At 42.2% G+C, this 23,279-nt stretch overlaps 1 protein-coding gene across 1 annotated transcript in view; it reads left to right on the plus strand.

Moving 5' to 3' along the window:
- clcn2c (chloride channel 2c) overlaps positions 1-23,279 on the plus strand; it is a 382,840-nt gene that overhangs the window by 239,114 nt on the left and 120,447 nt on the right. Inside the window, 3 exon segments of the mRNA XM_034167802.1 lie at positions 4,783-4,852; positions 10,485-10,595; positions 15,760-15,973. Coding sequence (XP_034023693.1) covers positions 4,783-4,852; positions 10,485-10,595; positions 15,760-15,973 — 395 coding nt within the window.

Consider the following 23,279-nt stretch of genomic DNA (forward strand, 5'->3'; position numbering starts at 1 on the left):
CTTGCTGCCGTCAGCTCTTTCTCCGGTTTCTTTTCCGTTGACAGCATGACCAGTGCATTCACTCTACCCTGGTTCATGGTGTTTCTGAGAAAAGTTTTGATTATTTTCAAGGTAGAGAAGCACTTCTCAGCTGTGGTCATAGGTGTGGTGATGAGGATCTTTAGTAGAAAAACAGTCCCTGAAAAGACCTCTCCAAGATTATTTTCCATGAAGAACTGGAAAAGGTCCATGGCAGGCCTTGAACTCCTCCTTGTTGTAGATAAGACTGAGTCTTCAGCTTGCTTCCGTTGAGCATCGGGTAGGCCTTCAAGGTGCTGTTGCGGGCTTCTTCAGGAAACATGGTGTGGCACTGTGTACACATCTCCCTGCAGCAAAGTGGCACTGATGAGATAGTTCGTGAAGGACAATCATTCCCTTGTGTGTCCTGATATGGTGTCGCAGTCCTACAGAGAGAAGAATTAGAGTAGCAGCTTATAGTACCAAAACAACCAAAGTTTAACCTGCTCCCATAAAATAAAGCTTTGTTTTGTCATTTTCAACATTTTAAAAACATTTGTGTCAACATGATGTCTCATGGATCAAGATTCTAAACACAAATATAATCTTACCTACAATTAAAATAATGCTTTAAACTTTCAATGTGTGTAAAACGTAGTGTGTAATGACGGGCTGGTTAAGAGCAATATCTTGGATATCTAACATTGTGTTTTGCTCTGAAGCACATTTATCTATCTGGCAGTCTTCACTGGAAACTGTGAAACTTAGTTTTTCTTTTCCATGTTTAACACCTACCTCTGCATATTTTTCAGCTCTCCTAGTTATGTGGATGAACTGAACACAGCTGATGTTAATAAAACATGGGTAGGGCACAGTCTAAAATATGCAGAACGGAGGCCCCTCTAGATCAGGACCGAGAAGCAATGTTAAAATATGACTGGTTATGTATTAAAATTTGGATCTGACACTCAGTGCTGTGCACCACCAGCAGCCATCCATTTTCTGTACCCACTCACTCCAGTTAAGGGTCATGGGGATCATGGGGGGCTGGAGCCTATCCCAGCAGTCATAGGACATGAGGCACCTCCAACATGATGAATATAAATAACAGTTACTGATTTCCTGTAGAACTGATGAATATTTTACTAACCTGAAATATAAAACATTTAATCTCGCGTCAGCGTGTATGAATTTGTTGGTGATATGCAGTATGTTGGAATGAAACCCTCCAAGACTTAAATACACACATTTTGCATGACCTGTACCACCATACCATAACCACCATATAACCTTAGTTATAGGCAGGAATAGGCTGCTGTTCCAGTGGGATTGTACAGATTTGGGCAGCCCTCGTCTCGAGGTTATAGTGGCGCACTAAAGACTAGAGGAACCTCAGACAGGAAAATCCCTGGAGTTATTTAAGCAAGTGCCTTAATCCCCAAATTGCTCCCAGTGTGCAGTTTCTTGTATTGCAACATGCTGATTTTTGTGTGTAGATAAATGAGGCAAAATTGTAAAGCACTTTGAGAATTTTCACCAGATGAAAAAGTACTGTAGAAATGCAGTCCATTTACCATTCATCACAGAGGTCCTTCTTTACTAAATTGCCACCTTTCCCAACCTGCAAAACATTGAAAAAGGTGTTTGAATAATTCTCATATTTCACCATATTTTTTGGCGGAAATTGAGAAATACCACAAAAAAGGCTTATGTTAATCATGGTATTTAGCAGACCTGATTGTTGATGCACCGTCGCCACCATCAGTCCATGCTTAGTACATCGGCACAAAGTTGAGAGCCAATCACAGTTGAGTGTGACCTCCACACCACGATTTGGCAGTAATGTTGAAGATGAAGGAAGATGAAGTAATAAAGACAATATTCAATTTGCCCTATTGAGATATCCCATAATCCCTTGCTCACCAGAGAATCGCTGTAGTCTGAACAATATGCAGAAACCACATGACAACAATTGCAAATGAACATTATACTACCAACATGTAAATTTTATGCCTTTCATCACGTTAATAAAGAGACTGTATGCATGAGAACCTGAAAACTTGCTAAAACAAATATTCAAATATTCCATGTCTGCTACATTTAACCTGCGTGGAACTTCATAAATGCAAACCAAATTTCAGACATCTTACATACACTCAACAAAAATATAAACGCAACACTTTTGGTTTTGCTCCCATTTTGTATGAGATGAACTCAAAGATCTAAAACTTTTTCCACATACACAATATCACCATTTCCCTCAAATATTCACAAACCAGTCTAAATCTGTGATAGTGAGCACTTCTCATTTGCTGAGATAATCCATCCCACCTCACAGGTGTGCCATATCTAGATGCTGATTAGATACCATGATTAGTGCACAGGTGTGCCTTAGACTGTCCACAATAAAAGGCCACTCTGAAAGGTGCAGTTTTGTTTTATTGGGGGGGGATACCAGTCAGTATCTGGTGTGATCACCATTTGCCTCATGCAGTGCAACACATCTCCTTCACATAGAGTTGATCAGGTTGTCAATTGTGGCCTGTGGAATGTTGGTCCACTCCTCTTCAATGGCTGTGCAAAATTGCTGGATATTGGCAGAAACTGGTACACGCTGTCGTATACGCCGGTCCAGAGCATCCCAAACATGCTCAATGGGTGACATGTCCGGTGAGTATGCTGGCCATGCAAGAACTGGGACATTTTCAGCTTTCAAGAATTGTGTACAGATCCTTGCAACATGGGCCCGTGCATTATCCTGCTGCAACATGAGGTGATGTTCTTGGATGTATGGCACAACAGTGGGCCTCAGGATCTCGTCACGGTATCTCTGTGCATTCAAAATGCCATCAATAAAATGCACCTGTGTTCTTCGTCCATAACAGACGCCTGCCCATATCATAACCACACCGCCACCATGGGCCACTCGATCCACAACATTGACATCAGAAAACCGCTCACCCACATGACGCCACACACGCTGCCTGCCATTTGCCCTGGACAGTGTGAACCGGGATTCATCCGTGAAGAGAACACCTCTCCAACGTGCCAAATGCCAGCAAATGTGAGCATTTGCCCACTCAAGTCGGTTACGACAACGAACTGGAGTCAGGTCAAGAACCCGATGAGACGGTTTCTGACAGTTTGTGCAGAAATTCTTTGGTTATGCAAACCGATTGTTTCAGCAGCTGTCCGAGTGGCTGGTCTCGGACGATCTTGGAGGTGAACATGCTGGATGTGGAGGTCCTGGGCTGGTGTGGTTACACGTGGTCTGCGGTTGTGAGGCTGGTTGGATGTACTGCCAAATTCTCTGAAACGCCTTTGGAGATGGCTTATGGTAGAGAAATGAACATTCAATGCACGAGCAACAGCTCTGGTTAACATTCCTGCTGTCAGCATGCCAATTGCACGCTCCCTCAAATCTTGCGACATCTGTGGCTTTGTGCTGTGTGATAAAACTGCACCTTTCAGAGTGGCCTTTTATTGTGGGCAGTCTAAGGCACACCTGTGCACTAATCATGGTGTCTAATCAGCATCTTGATATGGTACACCTGTGAGGTGGGATGGATTATCTCAGCAAAGAAGTGCTCACTATCACAGATTTAGACTGTTTGTGAACAATATTTGAGGGAAATGGTGATAGTGTGTATGTGGAAAAAGTTTTAGATCTTTGAGTTCATCTCATACAAAATGGGAGCAAAACCAAAAGTGTTGCGTTTATATTTTTGTTGAGTGTATATTACTCTGGAACAAAGAGGACAAACGGTGTTGTAAAGGACAATAAGCAGGATGTTAAAGAACAAACTTCACTTTCCACCAAAATGACATGAACAGGAAGCGGTCGTGGATCACAGCAAATCCCATCGGAAATAACGGAGAAACAACCTGAGCTTCTCGCATGTTTACATAAAACAAACACAATTACAATGTCTAAAAACCCAGATAATGTATTCATGAGAGTTTTAGGCACAATATACAAAGAGTTTTATGTTACGTTGTTAATACTGTTGTCTGTGTGCAGCAGTTAAATTGCAGCCTTATCAGATCATCTCAATGCATTTCTCAATTTTACTGACTCCTTGCAGAGTGGCGAATTCTCTGAAATTTTGCGGGATTTGAAACCTCAACAGGGTGAATGAGGAGGGGGAACCCAGTCCTAACAAACCTAAACCTCTAAGTTCCTTTGGCTTCTCTTTTATCAGTTTGGGTTGCCATAGCAGATCTGGACCTGCACATTGATTTGGCACAAGTTTTACACTAGATGCCCTTCCTGATGCAACTCCACATGACATGGAAAGTTGTCCTGGGTTATTTTGAACTGGAAACCTTTTCTGTAAACAAGCACACTAACACACACCACTGCCCTATCCACAACAATGGAGAAAAATAATATTCTCCTTAAACATGACTTAAGTTTGTGGGGACCAGCTTTTTAGCCTCACAAAGTGACAATGCTAGTAAATAAACACATGCAGAGCTGATGGTAATGCTAACACATTTGTCAGTAGTGACATTTCCCTTTTTATTTTTCCTAATTAACCATCTCTTCTGCTTACTGGCACTGTCAGCCAATCATCGGAGCCCACTCATTACCCAAGGTTCATTTCAGGGTCTTTGTCAAATGAAGAGTGGAAGTGACAGTTCAATCTAACCTCAGGAATACAATTTGCTTGGCTGCTCTGCTCCTGCAAGCATGGAGGGGGCAACTAGGCTGTTATCACAGTGTGTGCACAGTCTGTGAAGCTAATTAAAAAGCTCCTAATGTTTTCTTCCTTTTGTTTTTAGTTTTGGATGTCTGCCCTGGCCACCACCATTCCAGTGCCCTGTGGTGCCTTCATGCCAGTTTTTGTCATTGGTAAGACGCTGCAGCGGCTTGTGTGTAGATTAATTTTTTTGTGTTGTAAGTGAAATGGTTGGGAGGATTTGCGTAGGAATATGTTCATCATAAACAAGCAGTGCAACAGCTTTTGACCCTTAATATGAGCGAAGCATCATGCAGCAGCGCGAAGCTCACTAATGGTACAGGGCGTCCTAAACGGGAAGTGCCAATTTTCAAATCCACAGTAAAACAGGAAATGTTCAAATGTCAAATACTTCCTGGATTGACAGAAGAGATCCCATGGAATCTGGTGGGAACTCGGTGGCAAGCTCACACTCAAACAGGCAGTGTCAATTTATCAGTCACAGTGAAACAGGAAATGTTCAAATGTCAAACACTTCCTGGTATGGGTGGAGCAAGAGCGGAGGCCGGGGTTTCACTGGACTCTCCTGAAATCTGATTGGACACAGACGATTGACATGTCACGCACCACACATCTGGTTAAAAGAGCTGCATTTTCAAATCAATCAATCAATCAATCAATTTTTTTTTATATAGCGCCAAATCACAACAAACAGTTGCCCCAAGGCGCTTTATATTGTAAGGCAAGGCCATACAATAATTATGTAAAACCCCAACGGTCAAAACGACCCCCTGTGAGCAAGCACTTGGCTACAGTGGGAAGGAAAAACTCCCTTTTAACAGGAAGAAACCTCCAGCAGAACCAGGCTCAGGGAGGGGCAGTCTTCTGCTGGGACTGGTTGGAGCTGAGGGAGAGAACCAGGAAAAAGACATGCTGTGGAGGGGAGCAGAGATCGATCACTAATGATTAAATGCAGAGTGGTGCATACAGAGCAAAAAGAGAAAGAAACAGTGCATCATGGGAACCCCCCAGCAGTCTACGTCTATAGCAGCATAACTAAGGGATGGTTCAGGGTCACCTGATCCAGCCCTAACTATAAGCTTTAGCAAAAAGGAAAGTTTTAAGCCTAATCTTAAAAGTAGAGAGGGTGTCTGTCTCCCTGATCTGAATTGGGAGCTGGTTCCACAGGAGAGGAGCCTGAAAGCTGAAGGCTCTGCCTCCCATTCTACTCTTACAAACCCTAGGAACTACAAGTAAGCCTGCAGTCTGAGAGCGAAGCGCTCTATTGGGGTGAGTCACATTGATTGCTAGGTTCCTCCTGTCCAGTAGTTTGTGCTGTGTACCACAAAAAATTCTAATCCACCTTAGTAGAAGAAGAAAAAATGTTTGCTCCAGATTTGAACTGAACACATCGTTTGAACTGTGGACTTCTAATGACACCAAACTTATATCGGTGAGTAAACGACCGTATTTTATGACAGAAATGAAGTCCAGGTTGTTAAAAACAGCATTTCCCCTTTAATTTGGGTTGGCTTATTGTTGTTGGCTTATTAGTGCAGCAGATAACTGAAACAATCCTTCAAATGGTGCTACAAGCATCAAATTCAGCACAAATACAGCTGGAGCAAAATTAATGGAGCAACTTTAACTTTTGACCCCTGTACAAACTGAAACTGACCTTTGTCATGTTGCTTTTACCTCATAACTCCATAACATTCAGTCACAGATTGTCCAAACTATACATTTTTTTGGAATATTTATGATCAGGAAAATAATGTGGTGTAGTTTTCTACATGATTGGAGCATCTTTTAATTTAGACCAGGGATGGGCAACTAGTTCCAGAAAGGGCCAAGAGGGTGCAGGTTTTCTTTGCAACCACTGACTCCACCAGGTGACTTCACGGATTAATATCACTTTGAGCAGATGGAATCAGTTAATCCGCGAAATCACCTGGTGGAGTCAGTGGCTGCAAAGAAAACCTGCACCCTCTTGGCCCTTTCTGGAACAAGTTGCCCACCCCTGCCCTATATGCATCTCTGACTTCAGGTTGGGAACCAGAACGGACTCCATTAAGCCTGGTTTATCCTTCTCCAACTCTAACTCCACAATGACCCAGTGACTTTGATGTGGGCGTGAGCTTTTCAAAGTTCGTCGTGGGTGTTGTAATACAACTTGCCACCAGAATAGGAGGAAGTGTGACGTGAAGAACAAGGCAGGACTTTCTATCCGCCTTGGATTGGATCTCGATTTTTTTTTTTAATCGTTGATAGTACATGGCACTATATGTAGTGACTACAATTTGAAACTTGTTTGATTGTGCTCCATCTGGGAAAAGCATGAAGCTAAAGCAGGCTTGGTTGCATGTTTTTGTTCACAGTTGAACACCTCTATCATGTCTGGCAGAGGGCGAAACTCCCGTCTTTCATTTGGTGGCCTCTTTAGTGGTGCCTTGTTACATTTACTCCTTAACCTGAGCGGGTTCTGTTTATAAGCCAGCCTGCAGCTGCTAGTATGGATGGGATTAAGCCATTTCATCATGTTTTTGCACTACCTGAGGCCAACATATAACCATTGGGTATTGCGAAGGCTTTCCGTCGTTCGTCCATCTGTCTGTCTGTGTGCTCAGCATATGTCTAGTCCTATTACTGCCAGGGTCTTCAAATTCACAGGGAGCATTCTTGGCACACAGACTTTTGACAAGTTCAAAGATGGCTAACCTTGACCTACTTTAAGAGGTCTAAAGCTCACACTCTGTTTCCGATTTTTATGCTCATACGGCCGAGAGTATTTTAGCATTGCATTATATTTTTTCCTTTTAACAGCATCTACAGGAGGAACTGGGGAAGTGATGGTGTAGTGGTTAAGCATTGGGCTTGAGACTAGAGGATCCTCTGTTCAAATCCCAGCCTGACCGGAAAATCACTAAGAGCCCTTGGGCAAGGTCCTTAATCCCCAAATTGCTCCCTAGTTGCTCCCAATGTGTAGTGAGTACCTTGTATGGCAGCACCCTCACATCGGGGTGAATGTGAGGCATTATTGTAAAGTGCTTTGAGCATCTGGTGCAGATGGAAAAAAACTATATAAATGCAGTCCATTTATTTATTTAACTGCGCATGCATGAGGTTTTGAAATTACTGGAAACTCTGCGTTTGTGTCAGGAGCATTCACGGGGTGTGCACCCCGTTATCTATAAGGTGTCTAGTCACTTCACAGGTGTTATCTGGTTGCAAAAAAGGCATTTTTTTTTTTTTTTTTTTAGAAGTGTTTATTTCTCACTAACCTTTACAAAATATATGAAAACATATTAGATTTATACAGAAATAAGCCATTTTTGAGTATTTTCCTCCATTTTAATTTATTTTGTTCAAGAAACCAGCCAGCTAACGTCACCGTACCTTTCTCATCTCTGATTGGCTGTCACCATGTGCTTCCCAGCATCTGTTGCGCAAGTTGGGGAAAGCCCCCACATTATCTATGGCATCGCTGTGGTCCCAACCAAAAGTTGATGGTACAACCCCTGGCAAAAAATTATGGAATCACTGGCCTCGGATGATGTTCATTCAGTTGTTTAATTTTGTAGAAAAAAGCAGATCACAGACATGACACAAAACTAAAGTCATTTCAAATGGCAACTTTCTGGCTTTAAGAAACACTATAAGAAATCAAGAAAAAAAGATTGTGACAGTCAGTAACGGTTACTTTTTTAGACCAAGCAGAGGAAAAAAATATGGAATCACTCAATTCTGAGGAATAAATTATGGAATCACCCTGTAAATTTTCATCCCCCAAACTAACACCTGCATCAAATCAGATCTGCTCATTGACATTGACCCTATGCCATGACATTGACCCTATGTGTCTTTTTGCAAGGAATGTTTTCACAGTTTTTGCTCTATGGCAAGATGCATTATCATCTTGAAAAATGATTTAATCATCCCCAAACATCCTTTCAATTGTCCAAAATATCAACGTAAACTTGTGCATTTATTGATGATGTAATGACAGCCATCTCCCCAGTGCCATTACCTGACATGCAGCCCCATATCATCAATGACTGTGGAAATTTACATGTTCTCTTCAGGCAGTCATTTTTATAAATCTCTTTGGAACGGCACCAAACAAAAGTTCCAGCATCATCACCTTGCCCAATGCAGATTCGAGATTCATCACTGAATATGACTTTCATCCAGTCATCCACAGTCCACAATTGCTTTTCCTTAGCCCATTGTAACCTTGTTTTTTTTCTGTTTAGGTGTTAATGATGGCTTTTGTTTAGCTTTTCTGTATGTAAATCCCATTTCCTTTAGGCGGTTTCTTACAGTTCGGTCACAGACGTTGACTCCAGTTTCCTCCCATTCATTCCTCATTTGTTTTGTTGTGCATTTTTCGATTTTTGAGACATACTGCTTTAAGTTTTTTGTCTTGATGCTTTGATGTCTTCCTTGGTCTACCAGTATGTTTGCCTTTAACAACCTTCCCATGTTGTTTGTATTTGGTCCAGAGTTTAGACACAGCTGACTGTGAACAACCAACATCTTTTGCAACATTGCGTGATGATTTACCCTCTTTTAAGAGTTTGATAATCCTCTCCTTTGTTTCAATTGACATCTCCATGACTCTTCCATAATTTTTGCCAGGGGTTGTAATCTGTTTGAAATTTTTCCCTTCAGGGGAAATAATTTTTTTTTTTCCCAGATAGAGCAAATTTTGATCCCATTGGCAATGTTATTTTACAAATCCCTTATTTAAAGGCTAAGGAATAAAACTATAGTGGAGCCAAAGAAAATTATTTTTATGACTAAAGTCTTTAAAAACCCAGTGGCTGTACACCCTTAAAATGAGCTTATATAGGTCCAGAATTTGCATGTGATAGAATAATTTCTACACGCAAAGGTACAAAAGTGTATGTACTGGTAACATATGGACTGGGAATGTTTAGCATCAGCCATATCTAACTGCAGTGTAGGGCACAGTTCAGCTAATGGCAAACTAGCAAAGCTAACTTTTTCATTAGCTGGTTAACTTTTCTGTTAACTTTGAAAACTATCAACAGATGAATTAGCTTACCCTAAATTTAATTCTGTTTGTAAAAGTGCACTGTTTGAATGTAAAATTCACACATCACGCAAAGGCAACAAGCTTTACCTCGAGGAGCAGTAGATCAAGCCAGAATAAATGCCTTAATTAGATTAAATAAAAATACACATGGAAAATAATTTTAATGCTTTCATTCATTTAATACTTTCGGTACTTTGAATAAAATGTGTTTAATGTAAGATACTGCTTAATATTATTTATGTACAGCTTGATAATCTGATCTTGGCAGGCTAAATCTTTTTGGGAACCTGCACTCTTATACTTCAACATATTAAAATTTCAGCTATTTAGGTCTGTTTATCAGAGTTTTAGAGAAATACATGAATAAATACACCAAAGCTCAATTCAAATAATGAACACTGGCTGTTAGCAGTGGTTTCAGCTAAATGTTTTAGCAGTTTAGCATTATCACTGTTACCCTTCCTGTGTGCAGATTAGTGGTTATCAAAGCTAACTTTTAGGTTATCTGTGCCCACCACTGTGTAACAATAGCTAAAAACACAATTTGCCTAATTTGACCACTTTAAATTTTGTGTTGATGCTTCTGCGTAATTTGAATTTGTGTGTGTGTGTGTGTGTGTGTGTGTGTGTGTGTGTGTGTGTGTGTGTGTGTGTGTGTGTGTAGTCAAAGTAAAAACTGAATGGTTTGACCATTTTGCTGTTTAACACTAAAATGCATTCAAACTTTGCGCGTGTGTGTGTTTCAGGGGCTGCATTTGGTCGTCTCGTTGGGGAGAGCATGGCAGCCTGGTTCCCCGATGGCATTCACTCAGATGGTCACGTTTATGCAATAGTGCCAGGCGGCTACGCTGTAGTGGGTACGTTAAAGATACAATTGTGCTTTCGCCTTTACAAGTACAGTGTCTTTCAGCTCACTCTCCTATATTCCTCGTCTTCAAGCGCTTCCACTTAAGTCAGAGGCTTTTGTCTTCTTGTCACTGAGAGATCTGAATTGAAGAAAAATACTTGTTCCCACCAACGACATCAGTGTTGTGCTCTAAACTGGTTCAAAGGAACATACACAGTGATGAGACTCAAACACTCTGGAAAGAATGAGACTGGTTCAAACATCACCAGGCTGAACTAGAGCAAACACTCGATGTTGAAACGTGCTTCACCTGAGTCAGTCTGACAGTGAAAACACTTCTTTTGACCACCTGCACTCAACAGTGGAATGAAAGTCATGACAGAAAGATGGTCCAAACGGAGTCACTCTGTTGGATGAGACACTTTAATAAATATTTGGAAATTCTAGACGTTTTTTAACTGAATCGTTATCAGGCAAGGATAGGCGATATGATGTAAACTTTATCACTGTATTTTTCACTTTTTGGACAGTGACAGTATTGAAACGCTCTTTTACTTGTTTTACACTATATGATTCTTCTAGTTATTTTATTTGGGCAAGAGTTTAATCTGGACTGGCTTTTTCAAATCTGCTCCTTAAAAGTTGATGAAGAACACTGTGACTGAAAGATTTTATATACTGAACAAAATTTAAATGCAACACTTTTGCTCCCATTTTTCATGAGCTGAACTCAAAGATCTAAAGCATTTTCTCTATACACTAAAGACCTATTTCTCTCAAATATTGTATACACATCTGACTAATTCTCTGTTAGTGAGCACTGCTTCTTTGCCAAGATAATCCATCCGACCTCACAGGTGTGGCATATCAAGATTAATTTTCATTTTCATTTATTTATATAGTGCCAAATCACAACAAAGTTGCGTCAAGGCGCTTCACACAAGTAAGGTCTAACCTTACCAACCCCTAGAGCAAACACACAGGTGACAGTGGCAAGAAAAAACTCCCGCTGATGATTTGAGGAAGAAACCTCAAGCAGAGCAGACTCAAAGGAGTGACCCTCTGCTTGCGCCATGCTACCAACACAATTGAGAAAAACGAATTCTACAGGAAATTTTGGGCGTCCATGCTGGTGCACAGAACGGGAGGCTTGCAGAAAAAGACACCACCTCTCTGGATGGAGCTGCACCTAAGAGAGAAAAAAAACAATCAGGCAGCAGAAAAACAACAAATACAGTATAATTTGTCAGCATTAAGCAACAAGAAAAACAGAAGAAATACCAAGGTGATTGTCACTAACCCTAAGCTTCAGTAAAACACCCAGGCTTTAGATATAGTTGAGGCCGTGGCACGTTCTCTTTACTAATAAATTAATTTAAAATGGTAAACATAGCATAGTATGCCAGCCACACAAAAGGAAAAATAAGTGCTTCTTATGTCTGGACTTGAAAGTCTGCACAGAATCAGACTGTTTTATTGATGCAGGGAGATCCTTCCACAAAGCAGGTGCATGATAAGAGAAAGCTCTGTGACCCGCAGACTTTTTATTCACCCTTGGCACACAAAGTAGTGCAGCACCCTGAGAACACAGAACCCAGGAGTATGGTTTAATTAGGTCAGCTAAGTAGGGAGGTGCTAGTCCATGAGTAATTTTATAGGTTAGTAACAGAACCTTAAAATCTGATCTCACAGGGACAGGAAGCCAGTGAAGAGACGTCAAAATGGGTGTAATGTGGTCAAAGATGCTGATTCGACAGTGTGATTTTTGCACCGGTGTGCCTTAGGCTGGCCACAATAAAAGGCCACTGAAATGTCTTGGGGGATCAGAAAACCAGTCAGTATCTGGTGTAACCACCATTTGCCTCACGCAGTGCAATATATCTCCTTCGCATAGAGTTGAGCAGGTTGTTGATTGTGGCCTGTGGAATGTTGGGCCACGCCTCTTCATTGGCTGTGCAACGTTGCTGGATATTGGCAGGAACTGGAAGACTCTGTTGTATACACCAATCCAGAGCATCCCAAACATGCTCAATTGGTGACATGTCCAGTGAGTATGCTGGTCATGCAAGAACTAGAATGTTTTCAGCTTCCAGGAATTGTGTACAGATCCATGCAGCATGGGGCTGTGCATTATCATGCTGCAACATGAGGTGATGGTCGTGGGTGAATGACACACCAATTGGCCTCAGGATCTCATCACAGTATCTCTGTGCATTTACAATGCCATCAACAAAATGCACCTGTGTTTGTTGTCCATAACATACATTCTCTGAAACGCCTTTGGCAACAGCTTATGGTAGAGAAATGCACATTCAATTCATGGGCAACAGCTTTGTTGGACATTCTTGCAATCACCATGCCAAGTTCACGCTCCCTCAAAACTTGTGACATCTGTGGCATTATGCTATGTGATAAAACTGAACATTTTAGAGTGTCCTTTTATTTTGACCAGCCTAAGGCACACCTGTGCAATAATCATGCTGTCTAATCAGCATCTTGATATGCCACACCTGTGAGGTGAGATGGATTATCTTGGCAAAGGAGAAACGCTCACGAACACAGATTTAGATAGATTTGTGAACAATATTTGAGAGAAATAGGTATTTTGTGTATTTAGAAAATGCTTCACATCTTTGAGTTCAGCTCATGACAAATGGGAGCAAAAACAAAAGTGTTGCGTTTATATTTTTGTTCAGTGTACTTTTACATTCAACAAATTCATAGCTGTTTAGCGCTTGTTAAGGCTTAAGCCATTGTACACACATTGTAAATGTGTGCTGGTTCACATAACACAGTCACAGCTTAACCATTTCCGTGACTAAATTATGTCTCAATGTGGAAATCACTGTACTCAGTTACAGATATAAGAAAATATTTTACAGGGGTTTAAAACTTGCACATAAAGCTCAGTAGAACAGGGGGATACAACAGTCACTCAGGATGCCTCCGTCTCGGGGTCTGATCACTGCTTCAGTGCTGATCAGAGATGTCAAAATGGTCATCGAGTTCCAAATTAATGGATATTTGATGGCGTTTTTCATTATTTTGCAGCTGAAACACAAATATTGACCTTGAAAAACTATCCTTGAAACAGCTAATTAGCCATGTGTCCAATTACTTTTGGTCGTGTAGGAGTGGACGTTTAGGAGTGCACCGAGTGCTGCAAATCCTACTCAGTGTTTTTTCCATCTAGGCTGTACTTTTAGATATTGGGGGAACATCTTTTCACTCAGGAGCAAAATGAATGTAATTGTGGCATTATCGTTTTAGACGGCAAACACTGTCACAGGCAAATCTGATGCATTTACCCTCAGAGTAACTTCTTTTTGCTAATGCCAGCCAAAAATGTCATTAGATGCATCTGGTAGCATAGAGAGGCTCTTGACATGCACACTTACTGCACTAAATGTAAATAAACTTTTAGCTGTCAGCCAGCAGTGCTGTCAACGGAGACATTACGTCATCTGCTGATACAGAGCTATGACTTAATAGAACAAGCTCCTCTTTAAACTGCAGCTGATGCCTTCGTTGGAAACTCATAAAGTGGCAAAAATATTGCCATTATCCAAATATTTATGGGGCTGACAGCTCAAAACAGGTAAAACTTTGTCTCTGTAACTTGTGTATCAGTGGGTGGCTCGCTCCTTAACTCGTGTTAATGAAGACTTTAAAACATGTTTTAAGCCCAAAGCAGAACAATTCTTAATATTTTCCAAATGTGGCAAACACCAGCTGTCCTTCATTCCCACGTCCTTTCCATTCCGTCTGGTGCACGGTAAATGAGATGCAGCGTTGTGCTTCCCCGCCTCCGTGCTACTTGTTGACAGCCTCGCTGATTGTTGCAGGTTGACAGCGGCTGTTTTTTTTGTTTGTTGTTGTTGTTGTTTTCTCTGAGGCGCTGATGGTGATGTGGTACACTGTAGATGATGACTCAGCCGTTCATCAGGCCTGACACTTTTATCACACAGTGGAGTTAGTTTTAAGGACTAAATGTTGGGATGATCTGAGAGAACAATTGTGTTCCTCTCAGGAGGACAGCCAGCTGTACAAAGGCTTAATTAAATTGCGAGTTAAAACAACAATCTCCCTTTGTTTCTTTTAGTGAACTCCTGCACTCCTGTTCTGCCTTCCCTTTTCACTTAATTTTTATTTTAACAACTTGTTTTTCCTGTGTTTGTTTAATCCTCTGGGTTGGACAATGCGCTGTTCTTATTGCTTTATTTTGCTTTCCTGGTGCTTATAAGATTTTATCTGAGAAGAAAACGTATCAGTGTTTAGGCTCCTTCTTGAATTAAACTCACTGAATAATTAATTTTTTTTCCTCACTGGTATGAGAACTGGTGGTGGTGTGTACAAGAATCCCAAGTGTAATATCGTACTGCAGGCATTTAGTTTTCACAGTTAAGAGTTTTCTGGAGGTAACACAAGTCTAAATCTGCATACACACTGTGCAATTGAACCATCTTATGGTTGTCCCAGACAAATATTCTCACAACAAAAACCTGTAGGACGAAACCTGGGTGAGTAGCAGCACAGCTTCAGTCAGGCTCTTTGTCAGCATCCAAATGTTATATTTGCGGTACTCTTTCACCTAGTTTCTGTCTCTGTTTTCCCTTTTCAGCTACTCAGTTTACTGTGTTGGCAAAGGGGCACTGGCTTTGACATTTAGGCCATATGGCAGGTTTCTCTTGGCATGATCCAGCTCACAGGTACCTCAGCGAGGACCCTGGAAGCTGGAGAAGGCCTCACCCAGCTACGGCAGATAGATGGTTGCTTTTGAGAGGTTGGGATGAGCCAGCTGTTTGCCTGGGTGGTTGCCATCCATGAACCAAGTTGGTTCCACAGTGTGGTGGAGACACTGGTGCATGCTCCCAGACTTGACTGGACTTGAATTTCCTCAATAATAAAACTAATTGGTTGATATATTATAATAATAATAATAGACATTATAGGCGTTAGTGTTGCCAGTTGAAAATAATTCTGCACAGAAACTGTTTTCTTCTCCAAAAATGAGCAAGTCTGGGGTGACTTTTAAAGGTAAGCATTAATTGCCCTTTGCAGCCCAGGTAATAATGAACACCTTTGGGCCATTGTAACATCCTGAGAGGGTTTGAATGACATCATGCACCTCCTGAATTCCCCTGATCATTTTCTTCTGACTTCCCCACCCACAGGTGCCGCCGCCTTGTCGGGAGCTGTAACCCACACAGTTTCCACTGCAGTCATTGTGTTTGAGCTGACTGGTCAGATCTCCCACATCCTGCCTGTGATGATTGCGGTGATCCTGGCAAACGCCGTGGCCCAGTCCCTCCAGCCGTCGCTCTACGACTCCATTATAAGAATCAAGAAGCTGCCCTACCTCCCAGAGCTGGGCTGGGGACACCACGAGTATGTACAGTGGACCATTATTAATGCACGCATGGTATTAAACATTCAGTTACATGATATTTCTTAGTGTTGCAGCAACAAGCAGTGGGAAACAGCTAAGACGAATCATGCAATATACAAAATGTTCTATGTCGCACATGTTTAGACAACCGCACAAAAATTCATATACAGTCATCTCTGTATTTATCAGCACAAAAATAATGAAAGGCTGCTAAATTCAGTATTCCTTGGCTTTTAAATTTTGAAGCTCTAATAACACGGCCATACATCCACACAACCCCACGGAAAGGAATGTGTATGAATTCAGACCAGAAAGAAAGCGAGCAAGGGAGATGGTAAGACAAGGTTATGCAGTGATTGGGGTCCATGAGGTAGAGAGCCTTTCACCACTACCCATTGAACAGAGAAATAAGATTCCTCTGTCTGCTATCTGAACACTCACTCAAAGACAGTGTGAGAAGCTTGAATATCCAGCAGAGACTGAGTAGAGCCAGTGCTTTTTCACATCGAAATGAGCCAGTTGAGATAGTTCAGGCATCTGGTGAGAATGCCCCGACCAGATAATTGAAAATGATTGACAGAATGACAGAAAATGATTGAAATAAACATTTATTTATTTGTATTATCATTTTAGAGACATTTGGATTCCACAGCTTGTAACATGGTCACAAGTCCACAAAACGCTGCAGAATGGATTTTGTATGAATGTAGCAACAGCATGTCTGTCTGTCTGTCTGTCAAAGTTACATGTGGCTTGAAATGAGCTTGTTAGTTTATAGTATACAAATAATGGATGTTTGAGTTCAATGGAACGATTATTTAATTTGGTGAAAGCTGGAACATACCAGTCAACTCGACGAAACGGCTAAAATAGATCGTCATTTTATATTATATTAATTCACAAACAGAAAAGGGACTTAGATTTTGGTACTTCCTCAGTGCAGTGAAAAAATGTCAGAAATTAATCCAGCATTGGTGCCCAAAAATAATTCTGACAATGAAGTCTGCCATGCTGTACATGAAATCATCATCCTTCAGCAAAACAAACTCCATGTTTATTTTAGAGCTAAGCACCACCCGGGTTTAAAACAAACACACAAGTTTTGTATAAGCATGCGCACGCTGTGCATGCTCATACAAAACTTAGCAATTACTCCGCAGTCCATATGCATGCCGAACCACGGTGGGGGCAGTCCTTACGAATAATGGATTAACTATGGTCTATTACACCACTACTAGATACCATTGTGTGAAGCCAGTGATGGTCTAAAACTTGCTCTGGACGGGATGTCAGTCATGTGTTACTTTCCCAGCAAAAGCCAGTTCCCATTTACAACTGGGTGGACTGGGGCAATCAAACTAAAATCTGCATATTGGTAGTCCAACTCCTATCCCATATTATGTGGAAGTGTGTTAATATTCAGTATTGCATTAGTGCTGTTAACTAATGGAGCAGAAATTAATGCATCAACAGGACCAGTAATGTATTTATCTCCCAGCCCCACTCAGAAGTAAAATGCAAAGTGTTGACTAAAAAAATCTTCAAGGGATCAGATGGGGGGGGGGGGGGGGCAATTCTCATTCTTCATGGCTGAAATCCACTTTGTTTTTCTCCTCGAGTAATTGTTTAAAAGCAATAGAATGAATTATCCTTTCTCTTTGAGCGATTTCAACACCAAGCAGGAACTCTTGATCATCAATAATATCCTGAAAGTTGGTGCACAGCTACTGACCGATTACTTCACTGCAGGTCCCCTATTAAAAAACCTGAAAACTACCACATTATTGTGAAGATGTACAACATCTAGCACATGTACCATATGCTAGTGCTCAGTTGCCCCATTTTTATTGCCTGTTGCGGTCTGTGCTGTGACCATGCTAAAGTCCAGTCAGTTACGTTTTCCTGCTGAAGATCATAGTTTGCTTGCCTTGTAGGGGTTTGCTGCATTTACATTTATTTCTTGCTTGCGTAATGGCTTCACCAGTGAATGTTGCAAAACCTTCAAATCTGCTGTGCTAGCACAGAGCGCTGCATGCACAGTAAGTCATCATGGGTTTTAAATTTTGCTTCAGCTTTGCATGCTTGGCAAACATTTCTTCTGCTTTTCACATCGACCCACAGAGTGATTTGACTCAGAATAAGCTGGTCTCACTGTTGGTGTCAGGTGGAGGGGCTTGGCTCAGTGGTTCATTATTACAGTAGTTTTAATTGCCTTCCCTCCTGTTAATAATTTATGTGGGCCGTACAACACTGAGCCGGACTGCCAGCTGCTGTGTATTCTCTGGGCTCATAGAAGCCATGCTTTTTCATCTACTTGTTTGAAACTGTTGCTGTGCATTCTGGCAAGTCATTAACTGGAGATAATAGACGAGATGCATGATACACAAATTAGGAGTAAAAGGGGAAAAATAATTTTATCCTCCATCTGTTCATCAATTTTGTAACAGTCCCCTAAAGGGTTTTCTGTTACTACACTTTCTGCATTAGCATCTACGCTAACCACAGAACCCATCTCTTGGTAATCGAGTTATCTCTTTGTTCTCCTGTTCTCTCTTCATAATCTACTGTATCCTCATGGCCTTTCTATCTTATCCTCTTTCTTTCTTCTGTCAGACAGAAATGGCAGTTGTGTGTAATGTGAGTCATGTTTCATCTTTAATATTTTTGTTGGAAATTTTTGCCTAGTACAGTAGAGAGAGAAGAAATGGAGAGGAGAGACATACAAAACAGATGTGCAAACTGTGAAATCAAACCAGGCAGATGCAGTGGTAGACTAATGCAATGGACCTTTGTCTCACAACACGGGTCATAGGTCACAGGCCAAGATCAAATCAGGGGAAATAATCTGAAATACAGTAATAATGACCATATGTCAAGAACTAGATGACACATTGCAGTACTCTTTCTGTGTAGATGTCTGCTCTCCAGCTTCCAACAAATGTACTTATCTGACCTGTGATGTCCATGTCACTTGATAGGATCAGGAGAAGTTGAATAATTAGCAGACAGCAGCAAGGCGCTGCATTTGTCTGGCTAGCTTGACGTTAAAAGATGAGAAATTTCAGCATCAGTTTGACAGAAGGCACATGAGAGACTTGGACCATGATTTGATATGTTTTCTTTCATATTTTTGTTCTAAATTTTTGCCTCTTTTATAGTACAGTAGAGACAGAAGAAATAGGGAAATGGAGAGGAGAGACATACACTGCTTGCCTGAGTCATATAACAATGCCCTAATGCACATGTAGGACTTGTTGGATGGTCTGTCCATGGATTTTAGATGACTGGGCTTCCTTCGTGTAGTCACATCTCCCAGGTTCATTTCCAGACATCTTGAATTTTAATTGCATGCGAGACATTTAGATCTTGGGGTACAGGTGTGACTCGGATATGTTGAAGTCATCAGTGTGCATGGAAAGGTTGCCAGACCTAGTGGACAGTGTCAGGCCACTCCTCAAAATACTCCCTCCACCTTCTCAAGACTCTCCGCTTGTCAGTGTCAGGTCTTGCCCCTGCTCGGTCCTCACCTATTATGTTTTTTGTCAGTCTTTTTATTGATTTCCTTTTGTCTGCTTTTTTGACAGTCTGGTTATTTCACTTTTGTCACAGCTGCTTGTTTTCTGTTCATCACACCATAGCCACATCTTGAGTTCCATTCTGGTTTAGTTCAGTCTTTGAACCACAGTCTTTGATTTTTGTTCATCACTGCTTTTGTCACAGCTTGTTTTCTGTTCACCACACTTCAGTCACATGTTGAGTTCTGTTCTGATTTAGTTTAGTTTTGATCCACTGTTTTTGATTGCATTTTATTGTACTTGTGTCACTAAGTTTATTTGTCAGGTTTACCACATTTGTCTTCAGTTATATTATTCATGTCAGTTCCATTCTAGTTTTAGCTTTTGATTTTCTTGTTCTCCAACCTGATTCTGTTCATGTTTAGTTTCTATGCTGGCTTGGATATTTTAATATCATTTGTCATGTCCATCTTGTCACTGCACTCCTGTGTCTCTGTTCCCATATTTTCACATCCAGTTTGATTTGGATCTCAGTCACGTCCTCAGATCACTCCACTCTTGCCCGTCACCTTTTCAGCTCTGTTGGCCATGCCCAGTTTTGTTTGTCACCTCCTTGTCCACCTGTCACAGCCTTCTCTTGTCTCACAGCCTCTCCCCTCTGTTAGTCCACGCCCTCCTCCTGCCTGCACACCACACCTGCTCCATACCACTTCCTAATTAACTCATTGTATTTAAAGGTGATGGAGAGAGGTTGAATGGGGCATTAATCCTTGTTCTGTGATGTGATATGTAGCCCAAAAAAAATTGGTTGGGTCTGTAATGGCTCAGAACCTTCCTAAAAGGCTCTCTGAAACAGCTATGTTACTATGCTGGGTTTAGAATGTGTCATTTGCCCTTAATGACGTCGTTTCAGAGCTTATTTGGCAACCTCATTATGAAATGCACGTAGGTGTTGGCGCTGATCGGTTGCCGTTGTTTGATTGGCTGCCCTTGCTTTCACTGAAAAGAGAGCGCGGCGGATCAGCTGTTTTTAACAGCAGATGTGGAGCGGCTCGGAGAAGAAAAAGCATAAAAATGTCTTTGTAAAGCTCAGTGCCGTTACCGGCATCACTGGTAGTTGTTGGCGTGCTTTTTTCTTCTGGGCGAGAAGGTTCTTATAAACAGACACACGCAGAACACAATGTGCGTGCGCTGCCTTCGTGGCGCCGCGACCGGCTGCTTGATGAGGACGTAAAAAAAAAAAACATGCAAAATTGGACTACAAAAAATCTGCGAAACTTCATTTGTTTTGTTTTACTTCGGTTACTGTGACTTCCAAAGGTTATGCATTGAAATAAGCAAGCTGCCCTTTGCAGTCTTACTTGCTGCCAGCATAATAATGCAAATAGCTAGCTGCTAAGGGGTTAGCTCATTACCTTTAGAGGAACAAACCAGAGCTAACGTGCCATTCTAACGTGCAATTCTTACAACAGGAATATAGCGCAACACATTTAAAACAAAAGAAAATGTGATACTTACAGGCTGTACTGATTGCTGGGTTTGATTTTGTCGCAAAGTCGGAACTGACCCTCTACTGAGTATTAAATGCCGACTGAAGCCAGCTTGAAATTGAGCAAGGTTGGTGAAACAGTCCTTCTTGAAATGCGCAGAGCAAAGAAATAGTCGGCGGTTGTATGTCCTGGGGATGCGGTTAAAAATGAATAAAAGCCAGTGATCGCGTACATTGCTTTCCGTGGGAAGAATATGGAAAGATCGTAGTCCGCTATGACAGCCTGGGAAGGCACACCTGTAGCTCGCCATTGATCCTCTTCCAGTGGTAGGAATGGGTGAGCACAACCTTATGAATAATTAATTTCTAAGGGGGTGTGTGTGGGTGTGTGTGTGGAGGCTATTGGTGAAAATGTGACACGTTTCCCTCAAACACGAATTGGCCTATTTTCTGGCAGCAATTCAAAAAAGGATAATTACTTGAAACAGAGGTTCTGAAACTTGCTGGCACTTCGTGTGTTTTCCCCACAGCGGGCAGACTCTGAACTAACACCAAAAACATGAAAAAGATGATTTTGATTCTCTATCCCCTTTAAGCCCTGCATGTTTTCTTTTCCTTTGCTTGCTCGTTGATTTTGTTATCTTCGTCCTGGCTCCCTTGTCACAGTTTCTTGCTCTCACGTTTTGCTCAACCTCGCTTGTATTCTGGATCAGGATTTTGTCTTTGCCCATGTTACATTGTTTGCTGTGGTATCGAACCTTGCCTGTTTTTTGACAACGCCTCTGCTTATCACCTGCCTGTACCTCCGCAATGCTGACTGCCATTCTGTGTACCAGACCCTGCCTGATTTATCGATAAAGCTTTTTTCTTATTTCACCACCTGCCTGTGTGTCTGCATTTTGCTCACTACCACCTGCTATGCCCTGACTACCTGTGAATCATGACAGAACGAGCAAGCCAGTACCAGGGAGCAGCAGACTCACCTCCAGTCATGAACCCGGACATTGCTCTTATTAAGAACATTTTTTCAGAAATACATTTTTTCTTCGACTGCTTTCACTCCTGCCACGCTCCGAAGCGAAAATTTGATTTTCTGGATCAAGCCTGGAATTTGGTGGAGGCCAATGTCTGGTTGTACCAGTTCTTCTGAGCTAGAGGATCTGGATGGCTTATTCGCAGCAGGGAGCCTCCCAGCCTGGGTGAGAGAGAGCCTGAATCACACCTGCCACCCAGCCACCTGCTCGCCGATGATGAGGATGAATGGGTTGACCTTGATGATGACGCCTCATCAGATTTAGAAGGTACGGATCTACACAGCCACTGTATTTTTTTAAGATTCAGGACTTATACTGTGAATTTTTGTACAGTCCAGATCAGCAGGACAGGCATCAGATTTTTTTCTGTATTAGACCAGATCCTGCGGGACGAGCTAGAGATCGTGTCCGCTTATCCAGACCTGGAGAACATCAAAGCTCTATTCAAATGCGGTCAGATCCCTCCATACATCGAGGATCCAATGGACTTTCTTTTTGAATCCGAACTTTGATTCCTGTCTTGATACCCCACGAGTGATCACACTTTCTGCCGCAGCCGTCACGCCCCCTCAGCAGGTCATTTCGACCCCGCCTTGTCGGACACCAGCTGTGGTTCCTCAGAGTTCATCAACGCGGAAGACGGCCAAGCAGAGCTTTCAGCCTCGAGGATCCGCTCTGTGGTCAAGTACTGCTCCAGAACCATTCGCACCGACACCAGCCCCACGAAGGCTGTCTACGCCCCTGTCTAAGCCTGCAGCCACTATATTCTCTCCGCCTGATATAACTGTGGCTTTTATGTTGCCTGAATTCCCTGCAGCTGTCACATCCTCCGCAGGGCCATCAGGAAAGTACACACCCCCATTGCAACCGACGACACCTGCTCCAAGCACGTCGGCGCATCAGCTCCAGGAAACTCCGTTTCCGACCCCCCCCGGCGCTACTCTCTACAGGCTTCAGCGGCTCCACATCCACCTCCTGTCGCGCGCACACCGCAGTCGGCGGCAGCCTCAGCGCGCTCAGCATCACAGCCCACGGCTGCACCTGCTGAAGCAGAGCCTGCGCTGCTCACATTGTCCGGCCAGTCAACGGAACCGCCAGAGAAATCCCCGCAGCCTCAACTCTCAGCAGCACCCCCAGCATCTGAAACTTTTGAGGTCATCACACCAGTCGCGCCGTCAGCAACATCTGTTGCATCTGCACCTGTAAGCACAACCCTGAGGTCATCTCCCACTCAAACACAGTCTGCACGGCCACAGCTTGTAGCAGC

This window comes from Thalassophryne amazonica, chromosome 4 (assembly GCF_902500255.1).
Source record: "Thalassophryne amazonica chromosome 4, fThaAma1.1, whole genome shotgun sequence".
In the NCBI taxonomy this organism is placed as follows: domain Eukaryota; kingdom Metazoa; phylum Chordata; class Actinopteri; order Batrachoidiformes; family Batrachoididae; genus Thalassophryne; species Thalassophryne amazonica.